Source organism: Pinus tabuliformis, chromosome 9, assembly GCF_031772625.1.
Source record: "Pinus tabuliformis cultivar Carrire ecotype Pingquan chromosome 9, CPIR1, whole genome shotgun sequence".
Classification (NCBI taxonomy): Eukaryota; Viridiplantae; Streptophyta; class Pinopsida; order Pinales; family Pinaceae; genus Pinus; species Pinus tabuliformis.
This window is the reverse complement of record NC_142307.1, coordinates 545,726,708-545,742,524: the sequence shown is the minus strand read 5'-3', so window position 1 is coordinate 545,742,524 and position 15,817 is coordinate 545,726,708. Positions and strand designations below refer to the sequence as shown.

Here is a 15,817-nt window from a genome sequence, read left to right as displayed (position 1 = left end):
CATGTCAATATTAACACTGAACAGTTGTTGGATAACCTATTTCATATGGCCTAAAAATTTGTATGCTTGTTTGTAGTTGCTAGAATATATATGGTCGATGCTCGAATGATTAATCATCAAGGTATCGTGGATACCATGTCTACCTTCATTAATGTACAAAAATGCATGTTTTCATACATTCTACAACTAATTTGGCATTCTACATGTTTTTTTAACATAAATGCAATATAATATACATACATACATACATATCAAGCGATCCTAGGACACTCAATTCCCAAGGTTTTTTGGCGAATAACTCTCCCACTCCGTGCAACATTGATATAGATAAATAGATAAGTAGATGTATGTATGTATGTATGCACATAAGTACATCAATTGGGTGTAGCTCAAGTGGTTGAATAAAAGTTGTTATCCTTCCCACCCAAGTACAAATTCCACATTGTGACATGTTTGCTCTTAATAAGCCAATTGTTGATGAGCTATATCTGATCTATTGATATGTTGTTGACCTAGTTCTCTGCCATGAAGATTTAGAGTTTGCCCTGGGTACCATCACTGATATTTACTTGTAATCGAGAAACAATAAAATTGTAATCTGCAGCACTTATCTTGTTTGTTATTTAAATTTAAGCAGAAACACCAATTAACTTAATGATTTAATACAGAGATAACAAATTACCTGTTTCTGCAATACCAATGACATCCCTCTGCTGAAGGCCAAGAGGAATAGCAGCCATTTGGATAGGAGATGGTTTTTTATAACCAGCTTTAGACACAGCTTTCAATAGTTCCGAGGTAAGATTTCCTTCTTCCCAATGGCGCATAGGCCGTGGAATTCGTGAGCCCTAAACAATGTTCAAAAGCCCATTTAAATATACCAGATGATAATATTGGCATAATCTCTATTCATAACCTGTACCTAACTCATTTAAACCCAAAACAATCCTTGATCTCTTTCTACTTCCCACTAGTAAAGTTTTTGTAAGTAAATACTTAAACAGAATTAACTGTCACCAACTATAAAGAATGTGAGTGATCAATTTGCCTTGTAAGAGATGTTGAAATCTTCTCGAAAAATCCGCCAATCTCTCTCTGTCATTTCTTCCAGCTGAATAATAGTTTCAGCACAAAGATTAGACGACAAAGAAAAAGGAGACTTCTATGATTAATTAGGTCTTAATGTACATCTAACAATATATGTCCAGCCAGTATCAAATCAACCATGCTCACAGAATTCTTATCTTTATTATTCCATTGTTATTGGAATGAAAATATAAAGGGCATGGAAGAATTCAATGAACAAGCATAAGTTTCCTAACTGAAAGACATTGCAAATTACATAATATAGGAAGTGTTACACCTCTAAAAGAACTATATATCATGGCATGACTGCGGAATCAAGTACCTACCCTTTTCTCTGACCAGTGACGATCTACACGCATATCAAATGTATCATATACATTTGCAGCTTCTTCTCTCTTTTTTTGGGCTGCTGCTTCTTCTGGCTTCTCCTCGATTCCCTCTTTAGTCTACATTTACAACATATATGGGGAACTTCTGTTTGTAAAATTACACAATCATGTTTCTATTTCAAAAGCAAACAGATACATCAGTAACAGAAAATAAGAATAGCTAGGACATGCCCGTATTTGTGCCCTCAGGTCCTTCTCGTTCTTTGCTGCAAGCTGCAACCAAAGTGCACAGCTTTTTTATCATTTTTATATGGAAAGGGTTAGAAATTTAAAGTTGAATGGCAAAAGGCAAACAATGAAACTCTAAAGCTATAATACTAAGTTAAAAAATTAAATAGTTATATTAGTATTCTAATAAAATCTTATGAACAATCTATATATGACAAATCAGATCAAGTTCTGCAGAAAGAATAGCTCAAGTATGATTGACATGCCCACAGAAGTGTTGTCTAGTGACAAGCAGCAAGGTAATTGGGTGTGTATTAAGGTGGAAGCCTGGGTTTAAAACATTTAAGTGGGTGTGTATGAAGCCACTTGCAATCCCAGGTGACTTTGATGGCATAAATACACACTTTATATCATGGCAGCATAGCCAAAGAGATTGTATAAGTGTTTCTCAAAACAACGAAACAAAAATATGATCTTGCAAAAAGTTAATCAGTAACTTATTCTCTTTGTAATATATTTGTATCACAGAAACTATATTCACATAGCATGAAGAAATAACCAGAATCTAGATGATCAAACATTTCTTTCTGTTATAGATAGTTTAAAGAATAAAATCAACATTGTTAAAAAAGAACAAACTCCTTATACACCATGGGTTGAAAAAAATTGTCAACTTTGTAATGCTAGAAAAGCATCCTTAGAATGTCCTATGTATGCCCACATTAGATCTCAATATCAAAATATTTGAAACAACACGGACCTCCTTTATTAAATCTCCTACTACTAGACCAGATTATTTTCTTGCAAAAACTATTTATTACCAGAAATTTATTTTATCATCTAAATAAATTCTGAATTGTTGAACAATAAATTCACTAGTATTTTAACTTCTAGAAATTGATATGCAGCGGAAATAAAATCGGAGAGATCAATCCTAAGTTGCACGAAACAGGGAAACGCGGAAGCGAAACGAAACGGGGAAGCGAAACGAAACGTGACCTCCCCAAATTTTGGAAACGGGGAAACGCGAATATATATAATAATATATATATATATATATTAAAAATATTTAAAAATTATTATTATATATATGTGCAATCATAAAGCATGAATGATACATTTACTTACATAAACATTTAAACATTAAGATTAAATTTACATCACATTTACTACCTGGAAACCCTAAAAAAAATTTAAAACAAATTAAAAAAAAAAAAAAAAAAAAAAAATTTTTTGGGGAAACGTGGCACGTACGGCTTGGAAACGCGTTTCCGGCCATACGGCCAAGTTTCCGTTTCGGGAAACGTGGCCGTACGGCCGGAAACGCGTTTCCAGGCCGTACGGTACGCGGAAACGCGTTTCCGTTTCGTTTCCGTACGGAAACGGACCCTGTGGTTGTACCTGCGTTTCCTGCAACTTAGGATCAATCACACATTACAACAGATAAGTGCCCATGTTATGAATATAATTATGTAAAAAGTAATAAATATAGATAATAAATAATAAACATAATAATATGTAAATAAGTAATGATTAGTTAAACAAAGGGGCATGTCTAAGGAGACATGATTGTTCATAAAGGGACACCTGCTTGGTATATAAGCAAGCCCCTCACTCTCAATTGTATCATCATTCTTATTCTTACATATTAATATATATTCTTGTATCTAAATGGAGATCTACATATTCCAAGTCTTCTGGAGTATTTAACGTGAAGAACGAACTTTGTTCGCTTCATTTGGTATCAAAGTCGTTTGATCCTCTGGCAAGCTCAACTGCTGCACAAGAGGCTCGTTCTCCAATCTAGGCCTTTGGCCATCAACATTCCATCAACATTGTTGCCGTATAATTGAAGTGTTTTGCTCAGAATTTGGGAGTTTCTCCTCTTCTCTATTTTCGCTATCAGGCCTTTGGCCATAATAATAAATAAATAAAAAAAGAGAGAATATTAGAAAAATAAAAATAAAAAGTTGAATAAAATAAACATTTAAAAAATTAAAATTAAAAATATATATATAAAAAAAAAAAGTAAAAAATTTGCTGACAACATAATACCTCAATCACCCTGACGGTAAATCTTCGTTCATTGCCGCAAGGGAATCCGCCATAGTCACAGATCGGCCTTGTTAGCAGCTATAATCTGCCGGTACACAATCATTATAGCAGCCCAATCACACGCCACCGCCCTCAAGCTGCCTAAAAAAAAAACCATTCCACCCAGCCACTTAGCCTTCAGCCTCCACCACCACTACCTTGCCACCTGACAACAATCAGCCATATCTGTCGCCTTCCCCACCGTGTAGCCCGACAGACCACCGACCAATCAAACTCCAACCGTCAACTCCCAGTCAGTCGTCAGACCACGTCGTTCTGTAGCCATCGAGCACCAACGTTGTCACCACCGATGTGAATTGACGCCCTCGACCAATCCTTAACGCAGTGTGGTTTCCGCTCCCTGCTTCTATCCCTCTGCACTCTGCTATCCCTTTGCGCATCGTTGCATCAGTTTCAACTACCATGTTTTTTTCCGTTGTCACCCTACTGCACCACATAAGATTATAACGCTATTTTTTTAAAATTTACAAATAAATTCATGCAGTTTTTGACAATCCTACTCAGTCAAATAAGTGTCTGGGACTAGCTTTTAAGAATCAAACTTAGAAGACTCAAGTTCAAAATAGTGGGGCTCATAAGAGTCACAATATTCAACAAAGTAAAGATTGCAGCCATTAGAGTCACAATATTTAGCAAAATAAAGATTACAAACATTATTAATTTGTTTCGTACGGTACTATCTTTGCCATCGAATCTTAAATCGTGACCCTTGATAAGAGAGTTGTGACCATTGACATACCTTGCGTTAAAAAGCAAAAAGTGTCTTAAAGAAAGTAATATCCATATTCATATAAATTAAAGGGATATTTATAAAGAAGGTTCAAGTCATAAAAATATTAAAAATATATATAAGTATAAAGGGGGTATTATTATAGAAGGTTACTTGAAAGGCTCATATAGATATTATTAAATTTTAAAAGTTATAAAGGGTTAAATCTAGAATTATAAAAAGACACAAGGATATTAAAAGCATTATAATAAATATAAGGTGACAACTTGTTGAAATAGTGGTGCTATATTGACCTTTTCTAAAGTGGGAAAAAATATATAATTGTGGAAAATAAAAGTTAAAGTAATTTTTTAAGGTGTTCAAGTCCATCAAATAGAAGGGAACTTCTTATATTTTTTAATAAGAGGTCAATCTCTGAAGAAAAAAAGAATGGAGTCTAACTCGGAAATAAACGAAGGAGGGTTTTTAGAAATCTTACCCAACTGTGCTAAAGTGCTATTTAAAATTAAGGGAATGCTCGCAGGAAAAGATGTTACTATTTCTATCTCTCTCGCTAAAAGTAGAAATTATATAAACCTTAAAATTGCAAACCAATTGGTAATTCTTGAGTTAAATATAATTGAAAAATTAGACTTCTTGGACAAAAAATGATACAAAATAATTGATTTACAATTAAACATTGGAGATTATATATTTATATCGCAATTCTCTGTTCAATCCCTATGGAATGATCAAAGAGACATTATTTTGGGATTACCATGGATGGAAAGCTTAGGTTCCTTAATCATGAATACAAAAAAAAAGAAATTTTTGACATTTTCATACAAAAAGAAAAAAAATAACACTACAAGATGTTACATCGAAGCCAAATTCAGTAGTGCCAGAAGACATACAAGATATTTCAAAAGTAATTTTTCAATAAGGTAAAACGGTACTACAAAATAGGCAAAGAGAAGTTGACAAGATTATTGTTGACAAAAATGAAGAAGTTTCTCCGCTTAAAGACCATAGTGAAAATTTATTAACACAAATTAAGAAGCTTAAGAAAGACAAAAAGTTGTTGGAAAATAAGGTACAACAATTTATTGAGAAGGAAGCATGGAATTCTTCAAATAAAGAAATTCAAGTTGAAGAAAATGGAATGAATATCAATCCAGTGAATATCACAACTCAAGAAGAAGACACGTCAGTTAAAGAGAAAACACACTCAGATGTTGAGACGAAGTCACGAAGGGAATTCCAAGTGAATATTTTGTAAACAACTCGACGACATTGGAACTTGAAGTAAATCATAATCTTGCCCCACACATGATAAGGCAAACCACAAGAACTCTTTATCTACATCTGAATCACAAGAACAGACATTTCAATCAATCTAAGAATTCGTATCACTCATAACATAAACAACAAACTTATGTTCTGAAGAAAATTGAAATGCGCACAACTCAGTCCAATGATAACAGTTCATCACAAGTTTTCAGTAATCAGAAGATTTCACAAAAGATTAATTTAGGATGGTCAGATCCTTTTTCCATGAGACAATTTTATATATCACTCCAAAGATCATATCAACTTGTATCAACAAATATAACTATCCCGAGACAAGAAGACATTTGTAGCCGAAAGAGAGATCAAGCAAAAGACATTCGTAGCAGAAAAAGAAATCAAGTCCTTTCCTCAACAAGCTTTGGGGATAAAGCTTTTCTGACGAGGAAGGCAATGTTATGAATATAATTATGTATAAAGTAATAAATATAGATAATAAATAATAAACATAATAATATGTAAATAAGTAATCATTAACTTAAACAAAGGGGCATGTCTAAGTAGACATGACCATTCATAAAGGGACACCTGCTTGGTATATAAACAAGCCCTTGCTTGGTATATAAGCAAGCCCCTCACTTTCAATTGTAACGTCACTCTTATTAAACAAAGTCTTTCAGTAGGAATCACACGAGAGAATTTTTTGGCCGACACGTTTCGAACCAACAAGTGTGGTTCATCATCAGGACCAAATCAAGAGGCAGACCATGGCAAAGGCTTAAATAGAGAGCAATGTAGAGACATAATTTCAAGTAACGGCTATATTTGAACAATAATGTTTAAATTATTATATTAATTTATTAATATATTAAAAACAAATATTATTAAGTAACAGCTATATTAAACGGCTAGTTTTTGAAAAAAAATATTTAAATAATGATATTATTTCATTAATTTATTGAAAATATTAATAGGTAACGGCTATATTAAACGGCTAATTTTTGAAAAATAATATTTAAATTAATTTATTAAAACCAAATATTACTAGTTCTTGAAAAATAATATTTAAATAATGATATTAGTTTATTAATTTATTAAAACATTAATATGTAATGGCTATATTAAACGACTAGTTTTTGAAAAATAATATTTAAAGTGTGATATTAGTTTATTAATTTATTAAAAATATTAATAAGTAACCGCTATATTAAACGGCTAGGTTTTGAGAAATAATATTTAAAATAAATAAATAATCAAAGTCAAACTTTAAAGGAGGGGAGTCAAAAATTAAAAACAAGTGAAGACCCTAATCGAGACAAGATCATTTGATAAGTAAAATAACTAATGGAAATAAAATAAAATAAATTAAAATAATTAATGGAAAAATAAATAAAATAAAATAAAATATACACAAGTCAAAATAAATATATATATAAATAAATATATTAAAATAAAAATAAAAATAAATAAATAAAAACATATATATATATATATATATATCCAAAGAAAAAATACTCAATAAATAAAACGGGGTCAACAATAAAATATGGGGCTCAGGCACATTAAACAAATAACAAAAATACTAAAAGGAGTTAAGAATGAACAGGATGATAAAATACATAAAAAAACACGAAAGATCAAGAAAATAAACTCTAATGAAGAATAAAATTATAAATCAACAACAAATACTATAAAAAGGATGCCAATACCTACATAGATAAACAAACAAACAAAATAAATTCGGAAAATAACATGATAATGTATATTAAAATCAAGTAGGACAAGTAAATTCAAATTTGTTGCAGTAGGGGTTTCTTGAGTGTAGGAATTTTCACATAGTATAAGAGCGAGGTTTTGAAACAAGAAGAGCAGATCTAGCGCTGAGCAGAGAGGCCAATAGTTGCATTTGGCAGCAATTCAAATCCCCTTGAAGGGATTGCGCAGTCCTTGTCGGGAAGCAGAGATTCCGAGGAAATCTCTCTCTGAGAGAGTCGACAAAGAGGTACGATTTCCGGTTCGTGAGTTTGCAGAGGCAATGGGAGTAACGCAGAGCCTCAGTGCAGTGTTTGAAGGAAATAGTTTCTGCCGAGGCAGAAATCCGTCGGAAAAGAGCGAAGACAAATAGAAGGGGAATTTTCTCGTCAGAGGACTTTTCTCGCCAAAATCTGAATTATTCACTTGCCGAACAGCAGATCAGTGTTGAGCAGTGACTAGAGGAGTCAATTCAACAGTTTGGGTGAGATGGCATCACATGGGCTCAAAGATCAGGACAGGTTGGAAGAAGCTTCCAACTATGTCATATGGAAGACCAGAATCTTAGTTGTTCTGGAGGAGTACGATCTCAAAGCCTACGTCAAGAGTGTTGTGGTTGTTCCCGCAAATAATGATCAGAGGAAGAAGTACAAGGTCGAGCAGGGGAAGGCGAAGAGGTTCCTACTCGATGGAGTTCGAGATCATGTGGTCTCACATTTGCAGGACAAAGATATAGCCCGAGAAATGTGGGAAGCTTTGTCTTCACTGTATAAAGGTTCTTCCGAACAGCAGAAGATGTACTTAGAACAAAAGTTGCAGCGGACATTGATGCAGAAGGGAAGAACGGTTAACTCATGAAGTCTTCAAGACACCAGAGACCAACATGCTGCAATGGGGTCTACTCCTCAATCTACCACGATGGTAAGGACGGCCCTAAATGGAATCTCAGATGAATGGCAAGTCTTCGTCCAAACCATATTGGGCTAGGAAAGACTACCTTCATGCGAGGAGATGTGGGCAGCCCTTCAACTGGAAGAATTAAGGAGGGATCTGGTTAAGGTCAACCTCAATGGCAGCAGTGGGAGTGGCACAAAGACCAAGGAGGACGAGGAGAACAGAGCTCTAGCATCAAAGGGGCAGCAGAAGCAGAAGAAGGACATTTCGAAGGTGAAATGTTTCAGATGTGGCGAGATGGGCCACTTTGCATCCCAATGTCCTTTGAAGCAAAAGGATAAGGATGAGAAACATGATCCTAAGGCTGCTCCAGCAAAAATTGACGAAGACGTGTTTGCCATCAATGCCCACGCATCTCTAGGAGGGAATGGGGCGATATTGAGTTGTAGTCAAGAGGACTACATGTGGGCAGGATCCTTGAGGAGTCCACCTCTTGGATCAATTCCTTGCTACGGGAGCCCGAGATTCAACAGTAGCGAGATGGACTTAGTGTCAAATGATGCAGTGGATTGTTTGGAGAGACAGATGCAGTAGCCTGAGATCAGAGACTTATCAGCGCAGAGCAAGTTTGGCAGCAGTGCAAGTGGCAGAGTGCAGAAGTCAGCAGCAACGCAGAAGATTTAGAGGGTCAAAGACTAGTAGCAATCAGATTCCAAGATTCAAATGGTATTATGCTGAACACTGTAAGTTCAGAAATTTTGGATGCTTTTTCCGTTGCTGAGCAGCAGCAATTGGAAAATGACGTAGTGCAGAGCTAGCAGTGACAATGTTAGCAGCAGATGCAGAGGGAGATGTAGTACAGATGCAGCAGTGGCAGTGGTAGTGTCATGGGCAACAGTACAGTAGCAGCAACTGCACAGTGTTGGTGGCAGCAACAGTGCCGTAAGGAGATGCTTCGAAGACAGAGCAGCATGCAGTTGAACATTGTTGCTAGAGCACTTTTCTCGTTAAGAGGGAGTGTTAGTTTTTGGTAGCATCGGATGTGCTCTAGCCTTGAAAATTGGTGGAGAAGCCAAGGCACATGAGTTCTAAAGAACCCAAAAATCGTTTGGTGAAATTCCACCCAGATTGTATTTTATTAAAATAATTAATATTTTTGATGGGGTTCCTAAAGTCTAAACTTAGGAAAATTAAAGTATTAATGGGTATTAATCAAAATAGGGGTGAGAATGTTCTAGAAAGCGGATCAAGTCAAGCTTTAATCTTAGCCATTGATTAGAGACTTAATATCAGTCATTGAAGTCTCAACGAGAAAAGTATAAGAAGCAGGCTTCGGGTTCATTTAAAGACACACAAAGAGAAGGAATTGATCTGGAGTTCGATTTTTGGGGCTAGGAAGCTGAGAAATTCAAACTGAGTGATCATTCTGCAGCACAGGGGCAAAGATAGTTCAAGAATATTGGGCAGAGAGGCAAAGAGCCACTAGTGGAGGCAGCGCAGCATCTGGAGGGACTAACGTTGGGCCAGTCTGGGCCCACACAGTCTTGACGTAGAGCCAGAAGGGCTAGCGCAGAAGTGAGGCTGCCCTCACGCAGAAAGTTGAACTGTCGGAACAACCAGGAGAGGTTGACGCAGAAGCTCTAGGACGCAAGAGGAGACAACGCAAGGTTGACACAAAGCCTGTAAGGCTGACAGAGGGCATACACAGGGGCAGTGGAGAGATAGCCGGGGTTAGCCAGTTTTATTGTCGGATCAGCCGGAATCTGCCGGGTGAAGTGAGGTAATTTCACTCAGTTTTCCGCCATTATATTTTTCTCTGTAACTAGATTGTCGGGAGGGCAACCAACATTGTATTCAAAACTAATGCTTAATAAATAAAACCCTCAGAGTTGTTGCATCGGTTCCCCTGAATTGGGTTTTTCAGAGGACTATTTTGTCCAAAAATAATTGTGTCCTATGTGCCTTGTTCTTTCCTCAGTTTCTTGTTTCACGTAATCAAATTTAGTTGGTGTAGGCTACAGAAGTAATTTACTTTAGTATTATTTAGAAAATAACTTGATAATGTGTATTAAAATCAAGTAGGTGAAGTAAATTCAGATTTGTTGCAGTAGGGGTTCCTTGAGTGTAGGAATTTTCACTGTACGAAGGCAAGGAAGAAAACTTGAAGAAGAAGGAAAAACCTAGCGAAGAGAAGAGGAACCCTAGCGAAAAAGTGAATCTCATTCCTCTCTTGTTTTCCCTCACACGTGCAAGATTCTAGGTTGCAGGAAGAGGCCGAAATTTCAAGTCTACAGTAAGGCCAAAATTCTAATGCAATAGGACCTCAATTTTTGGTTGATGCAGTGTTGAAGAAGTTGATTGGAAGGACTATCTTGGGAGGCTAACTTGGTGGATTGGAGGAAGCCTTTGTCTTGGTCAAGGGTCTTGGTTGCCTCATTTGATTTGGTTCTAAAGGAAGAGCAGATAATTTTTTGGTTTTCCCCTAGGAGAGGGGTTTCCCCTGCCTTAGAGCCTATAGCCTGTGTCCTTGTGGTTTTGATCTTCATGCATTTATGTTTTGATAGTTGCTCAATGATAAGAAGATAAAAGAAGGCATAAAAGAAGTTCATAAGATTGCTAAGAAATCATAAGTAATTATCAAGATAAGAAAATCTTTCTGCCTTTTTTCCAACAACCTCCTAATAACATCCCGATAATATATGGAAATCACGAGTTTTTCAACTCACCAATGTTATCGCCCAAGTTTTTCAGGAGTTTTTCAAACTTAAAAAAATCATGATTTTATTGTGATTCAATCCAAAAATCATGAGTCTTTTCCGAGCTGCGTACAAGTTAGGGAAAACTGGATTTTTTTTAACTCGTTTTGCACTCAATCCCAGAGGAAAGGCCTTTTTCCTCTAGAGGAAAATCCATTCCCTATTCCCGTAAAAGTGGCAAAGGAACTCAGTAACTAATTAGTTTATGACATGTAGATGACTCATGATTATGATAGACATTTATTATATTTTTTGTTGATATTTTGACCAGAGCTCCGCTCCTGAAGCGCATTCCCTAAAACATTTGTGCTCCCTGCCAATTTGAAAATGATAGAGGGAGCTATTGAAGGTTGGAAACAAGAATTTTTTAGTGGGGCAGCCTAATATTCAAGCCTATGGCCCTAATATTGATATGCAATTCATGGAAATGTTAAATTCTTACTGAAATTTTTAAAATTAACATGAGATGACTCGGGATGTTTGCGTGGTTCTAAACTCATTGTATTCCATATGGAGAAAGTAGAATTTTAAATCTCACTCAAAATCCAGCAGAAATATCAATTTTTCAGGATTTAATGATTGGGGGATTGCAATGTTTCCATTGGATTTTGTCATGTACTAGGATATGGAACTCGTGTTTAATCAAGAGCAACATGCCCTCTGTGTACCTTGATGTTAGTGACATTGGTTGTTGAACACCTTTATCATGACCCTACTAAAAATGTACCCATCACTCAAACAAAATCTTGACTTGACATGCTACATTTTTTCTATATTATGTTAATGCTTAGAGGGTGATATTAATGACAAAGATCCCATGATAGGCAATGATTTTCATAATATGTAGGTATTTGTTGTATCATGATTTTTTTGGATGCTAGAGGCCATATAGAGCCTATTTGTTGATGTATTTTCTATTTAGAGGTGGATTGCACTCGAAGCTGTTTTGGTTTTGTGCACCCCTACTTGCTTTATAAATGAGAACTTGCAATTTGTGGACCTATGGTTGATGAAGATTATAACTACTAGATGAATGATGTTATATGGTTTAAATTATATGGTTTAATCCATGTTTTTATGTTTTTTATCACTAATTCGTCATTCTACATGCTTTTGTTGACATATATGCATCATAATGTATAAAAATATATATTATATAAAATAACTCTCAACACGGGAGCTTTTGAAAATGTCGATCCCCGCTCCCAAGCAGCCTTGATTTTCCTTCTTGAGACTGAGTCAGAAATCAGGATTCAAGACTTGATTCACTGTTAATATGTGATGTAGCACTAGACTTCTTAAGTTCTTATACATCTTATGCATTAGCTTTCTTTTCAAATTTATGTGACAATGCATTTATCTTACGCAATTTTCGGCCCTTGTTGATTTATTCCCAAGTTTGACTTTTTCCACATTGTTACAGACTGCTCTGTTTCTGCCTTTCCTGCACAGCAAACCACTTTTTTCTCCCCTCTGAAGTTTGAACAACTACAGGACACCAGCAATTCATAAAAGACTGTTTAGGCCCACATCCAAAGGTGTAAGGCCTGTGCATAAGAAAAAGGCAGCCACAGTACAGCCTGTATGGTCTGCTGGTATATTGCTGGTCTCTTTAGCAATCTTTGCTTCTGCTCCATGAATACACACTTCCTTCTACCAGCTCTATTGCTCTCTTTTCATGTGTGTGAAGTCAACCTCTCCCATATTGTCGTATTTATACTTTGAGAGAAGATAACTAATTTCCTCAATCCTAGCAACTTACCTCCTCAATGTAGCTGCCACCTATCTCATTAGTGAGATGTACAGCTTTGATTAAATCATAATCTAAGACATTAATATTCTAAACTTCTAAAACTTATAGAATGTTTCATATAGATTCCTAAGACTATCGACATCAAACCATATACCTTTCATGTTTTCTATTTTTCAAGTGAAGTTAAAAGATGGAATTATTTCCCACTTTTCCTAGGTGATCACCAAAGAAATGTCTCAAACCACTTCCTGCACGCTCACACTAAATCTCGTGCAAAAAATTCCAGCTCAAGCTACATTTCTTAAGAATAGTAGTCTCTGTTAAACGATAACAAAGATAATTTACATGACTTCATTAGAATCAATTGTAAATATCTTCTACATTGCTATTTATTAGATCTTCGTTGTAAGCCTGTGCTATAAGTTACCGAAACAAAAATATCAACTACAGCTGACATCACTAGAAAGACATGCAAATTGCTATAGTAATTTACTTGAATATTTGATGTCTTATTTTCAAAATTGACATGGCCCATTCTAAATATAGGCACCAAAGTACTATATATCCAAGAAGAAAAACATTCGAGATGTGAATCAATTGCAGGATAAGCCAGAATCAAAACCTTTTTTTGCTCCCTACGATCCACCCCAGCTCGGAACCCTCGACCAAACAACAGCTGTGCATCATGAGGATTTTGGTACCTGCTCATAAAAAGTAGCAAAATTTGTCCTAAGTGTTGGGCATAGATGGAACAATATACACATACATCAGATCAAGTTCAAATAATACAGGAATAGGTCTAAAGTTTAAACAGTAGACCACACTTAATTCCCCCTGTATTTTAATATACTAATGCATCATAACCAAATTAGTGGATAACAAATGATTAAGCTGGCCACGAAGTTTTCAATGCACGGGGCAGAAAAAATAATGTAATGGATAAGAGAGCATATTTTACTTTGATGAGAGAACACCACTTACAAGGAATTCATATCCCGTGAAGTATCTTCAGTATTCTCCCAGTCAAATGAAAATCGAAACTTTTCACTTGGCTTGATAACACGTTTCTTAGGCTTCTTTGTTCCCAGATACTGGAATAATAAACATAAAAAAATTGCCTCCAATTAATCAAGAAGATTCATTACTCATGATTATCTATCGAAATTGATACCCATTGACACAGAAACTTAAAACATAAAAAAAGCTAGTCAACAACCTGCTCTTTAATAGCTTCAAGTTCTTTCTCCTTCTCTCTTTCACTTTGCTTCTCAAGGCGTGTTTTTTCTCTAATTTTGGCTTCTTCTTCTCTTTCCCTGTCACGATCCCTGCGTTCCTTCTCCAGCTCTCGATCACGATCACGCTCATGTTCACGATCTTTCTCGCGCTGATGATGTCTACCTGGCACTCCACCAGCTATATGATGTGATGAATGTCATACTAAAACAACTATATAAAGAATCAAATACAGAACTTTATCATTTAGACTTTTAGAGGTTGGACCAACTAAACAAGAGAAATTTCATCAATGTACCCCCAAAAATCAGAAACTGGAAGAAAGGACATACAATGGGTTTCTACCCCATGTGTGGGGCAAAGATCTGTAAAGTAGGGCAAATATCTCAAATTCATAGTTTATTCAAACAAAAGCAATAAAATTATAAAACATGAGTTATATTTTGATTATTAGTCAGTAAGCAGAAAGATTTTTCATTACAACATAAAAAAAATTGAACCTAATATCAATGTTATATATATAGTTATCGGCAATTTATCACTGGGGGTCCAAAATTTAAATTATTGGCAATATCAAGGAAAACATCAGAAATTATCAAGAAACTTAAAAAATACAAAAAATAATCAATTTTTTTTTCAATTTTTTAACTTCTAAAACAACATCAACATCAAAGAAACAGATTGTTACATAACTATGAAAATAAAATCAATATATATAATGTATAAGATGTCAAGTAATATATGAAATATCAATATTGATATATGATATTTGTACTCAGTGGTATGATCTAATAGAATGATACAAAATCATATCAAAACAAAAATAAATATATCTCATGAGATGAATCATGGTAATGAAAACAACGGATTTCCCCTTGTTTGCATGATAGAAAATGGTCAGAGCATCCTCAGTGATGTTATCAGAACTGGAACAAAAGATTGGTCAACCAAAATATACATAAAATATTCAAGTTTTGAAAAGAACATATAATTCATGCGCATCCATATGAATCAAAATTATTATACACAAATCTGCAAAATTTCTCAATAGAGAGGCTCTAAATAGCCTCCAAAAAACAAAGAAAATCATGCTAAAACAAATAGTTATATAACATCAAAATCATTGTCTATATTGGGATCCTCCTCATCAAGATCACCCTCTAAGCATTAAAATAAGATAGAAAAAGCTTAACATCCTAATCAATGATTTGGCTTGAGTGAAGTGTACATTTTTACAAGGGTCATGAAGAAGGAGCTCAACAATCAATGCCACCACATTGAGATACATAGAGGGCTTGGTGATCTTGATTAAATGTTAGTCCATACCCTCACGCATCACAAAATCCAGTAGAAACATTGCAATCCCACCAATCCTAAAATCCTAAAAACTGTTAAGTCTGCTGGATTTTTAGTGGGATCTAAAATTCTACTTTCTCCATGTGAAATCTAATGAGGTTGGAACCACTCTCAAATAGTCGAAGTAAAAGAATTTAATATTACCAATAACTACTAGGTTATGTATCTCATGAGATGAATCACGGGAAATGAAATTCCCCTTGTTTACATGAAGGAAATAGTCGAAGTATCCTCTACTAGGTTATGTATCTCATGAGATGAATCACGGGAAATGAAATTCCCCTTGTTTGCATGAAGGAAATAGTCAAAGTATCCTCAC

The 15,817-nt window shown here is 35.2% G+C and overlaps 1 protein-coding gene across 5 annotated transcripts in view; it reads right to left on the bottom strand.

Moving 5' to 3' along the window:
- LOC149149675 (P-loop containing nucleoside triphosphate hydrolases superfamily protein) overlaps positions 1-15,817 on the bottom strand; it is a 358,770-nt gene that overhangs the window by 195,684 nt on the left and 147,269 nt on the right. For 3 of the 5 annotated variants that reach the window (XM_089445854.1, XM_089445855.1, XM_089445857.1), the window contains exons 5-11: positions 14,126-14,322; positions 13,891-14,000; positions 13,532-13,610; positions 1,647-1,688; positions 1,413-1,532; positions 1,049-1,111; positions 683-848 (exon numbers count right to left, since the gene is read on the bottom strand). In XM_089445854.1, coding sequence (XP_089301980.1) covers positions 683-848; positions 1,049-1,111; positions 1,413-1,532; positions 1,647-1,688; positions 13,532-13,610; positions 13,891-14,000; positions 14,126-14,322 — 777 coding nt within the window. Of the gene's footprint in view, positions 1-682; positions 849-1,048; positions 1,112-1,412; positions 1,533-1,646; positions 1,691-13,531; positions 13,611-13,890; positions 14,001-14,125; positions 14,323-15,817 lie in introns of those variants that run through there. The other 2 variants (XM_089445858.1, XM_089445859.1) reach the window with 2 other exon arrangements.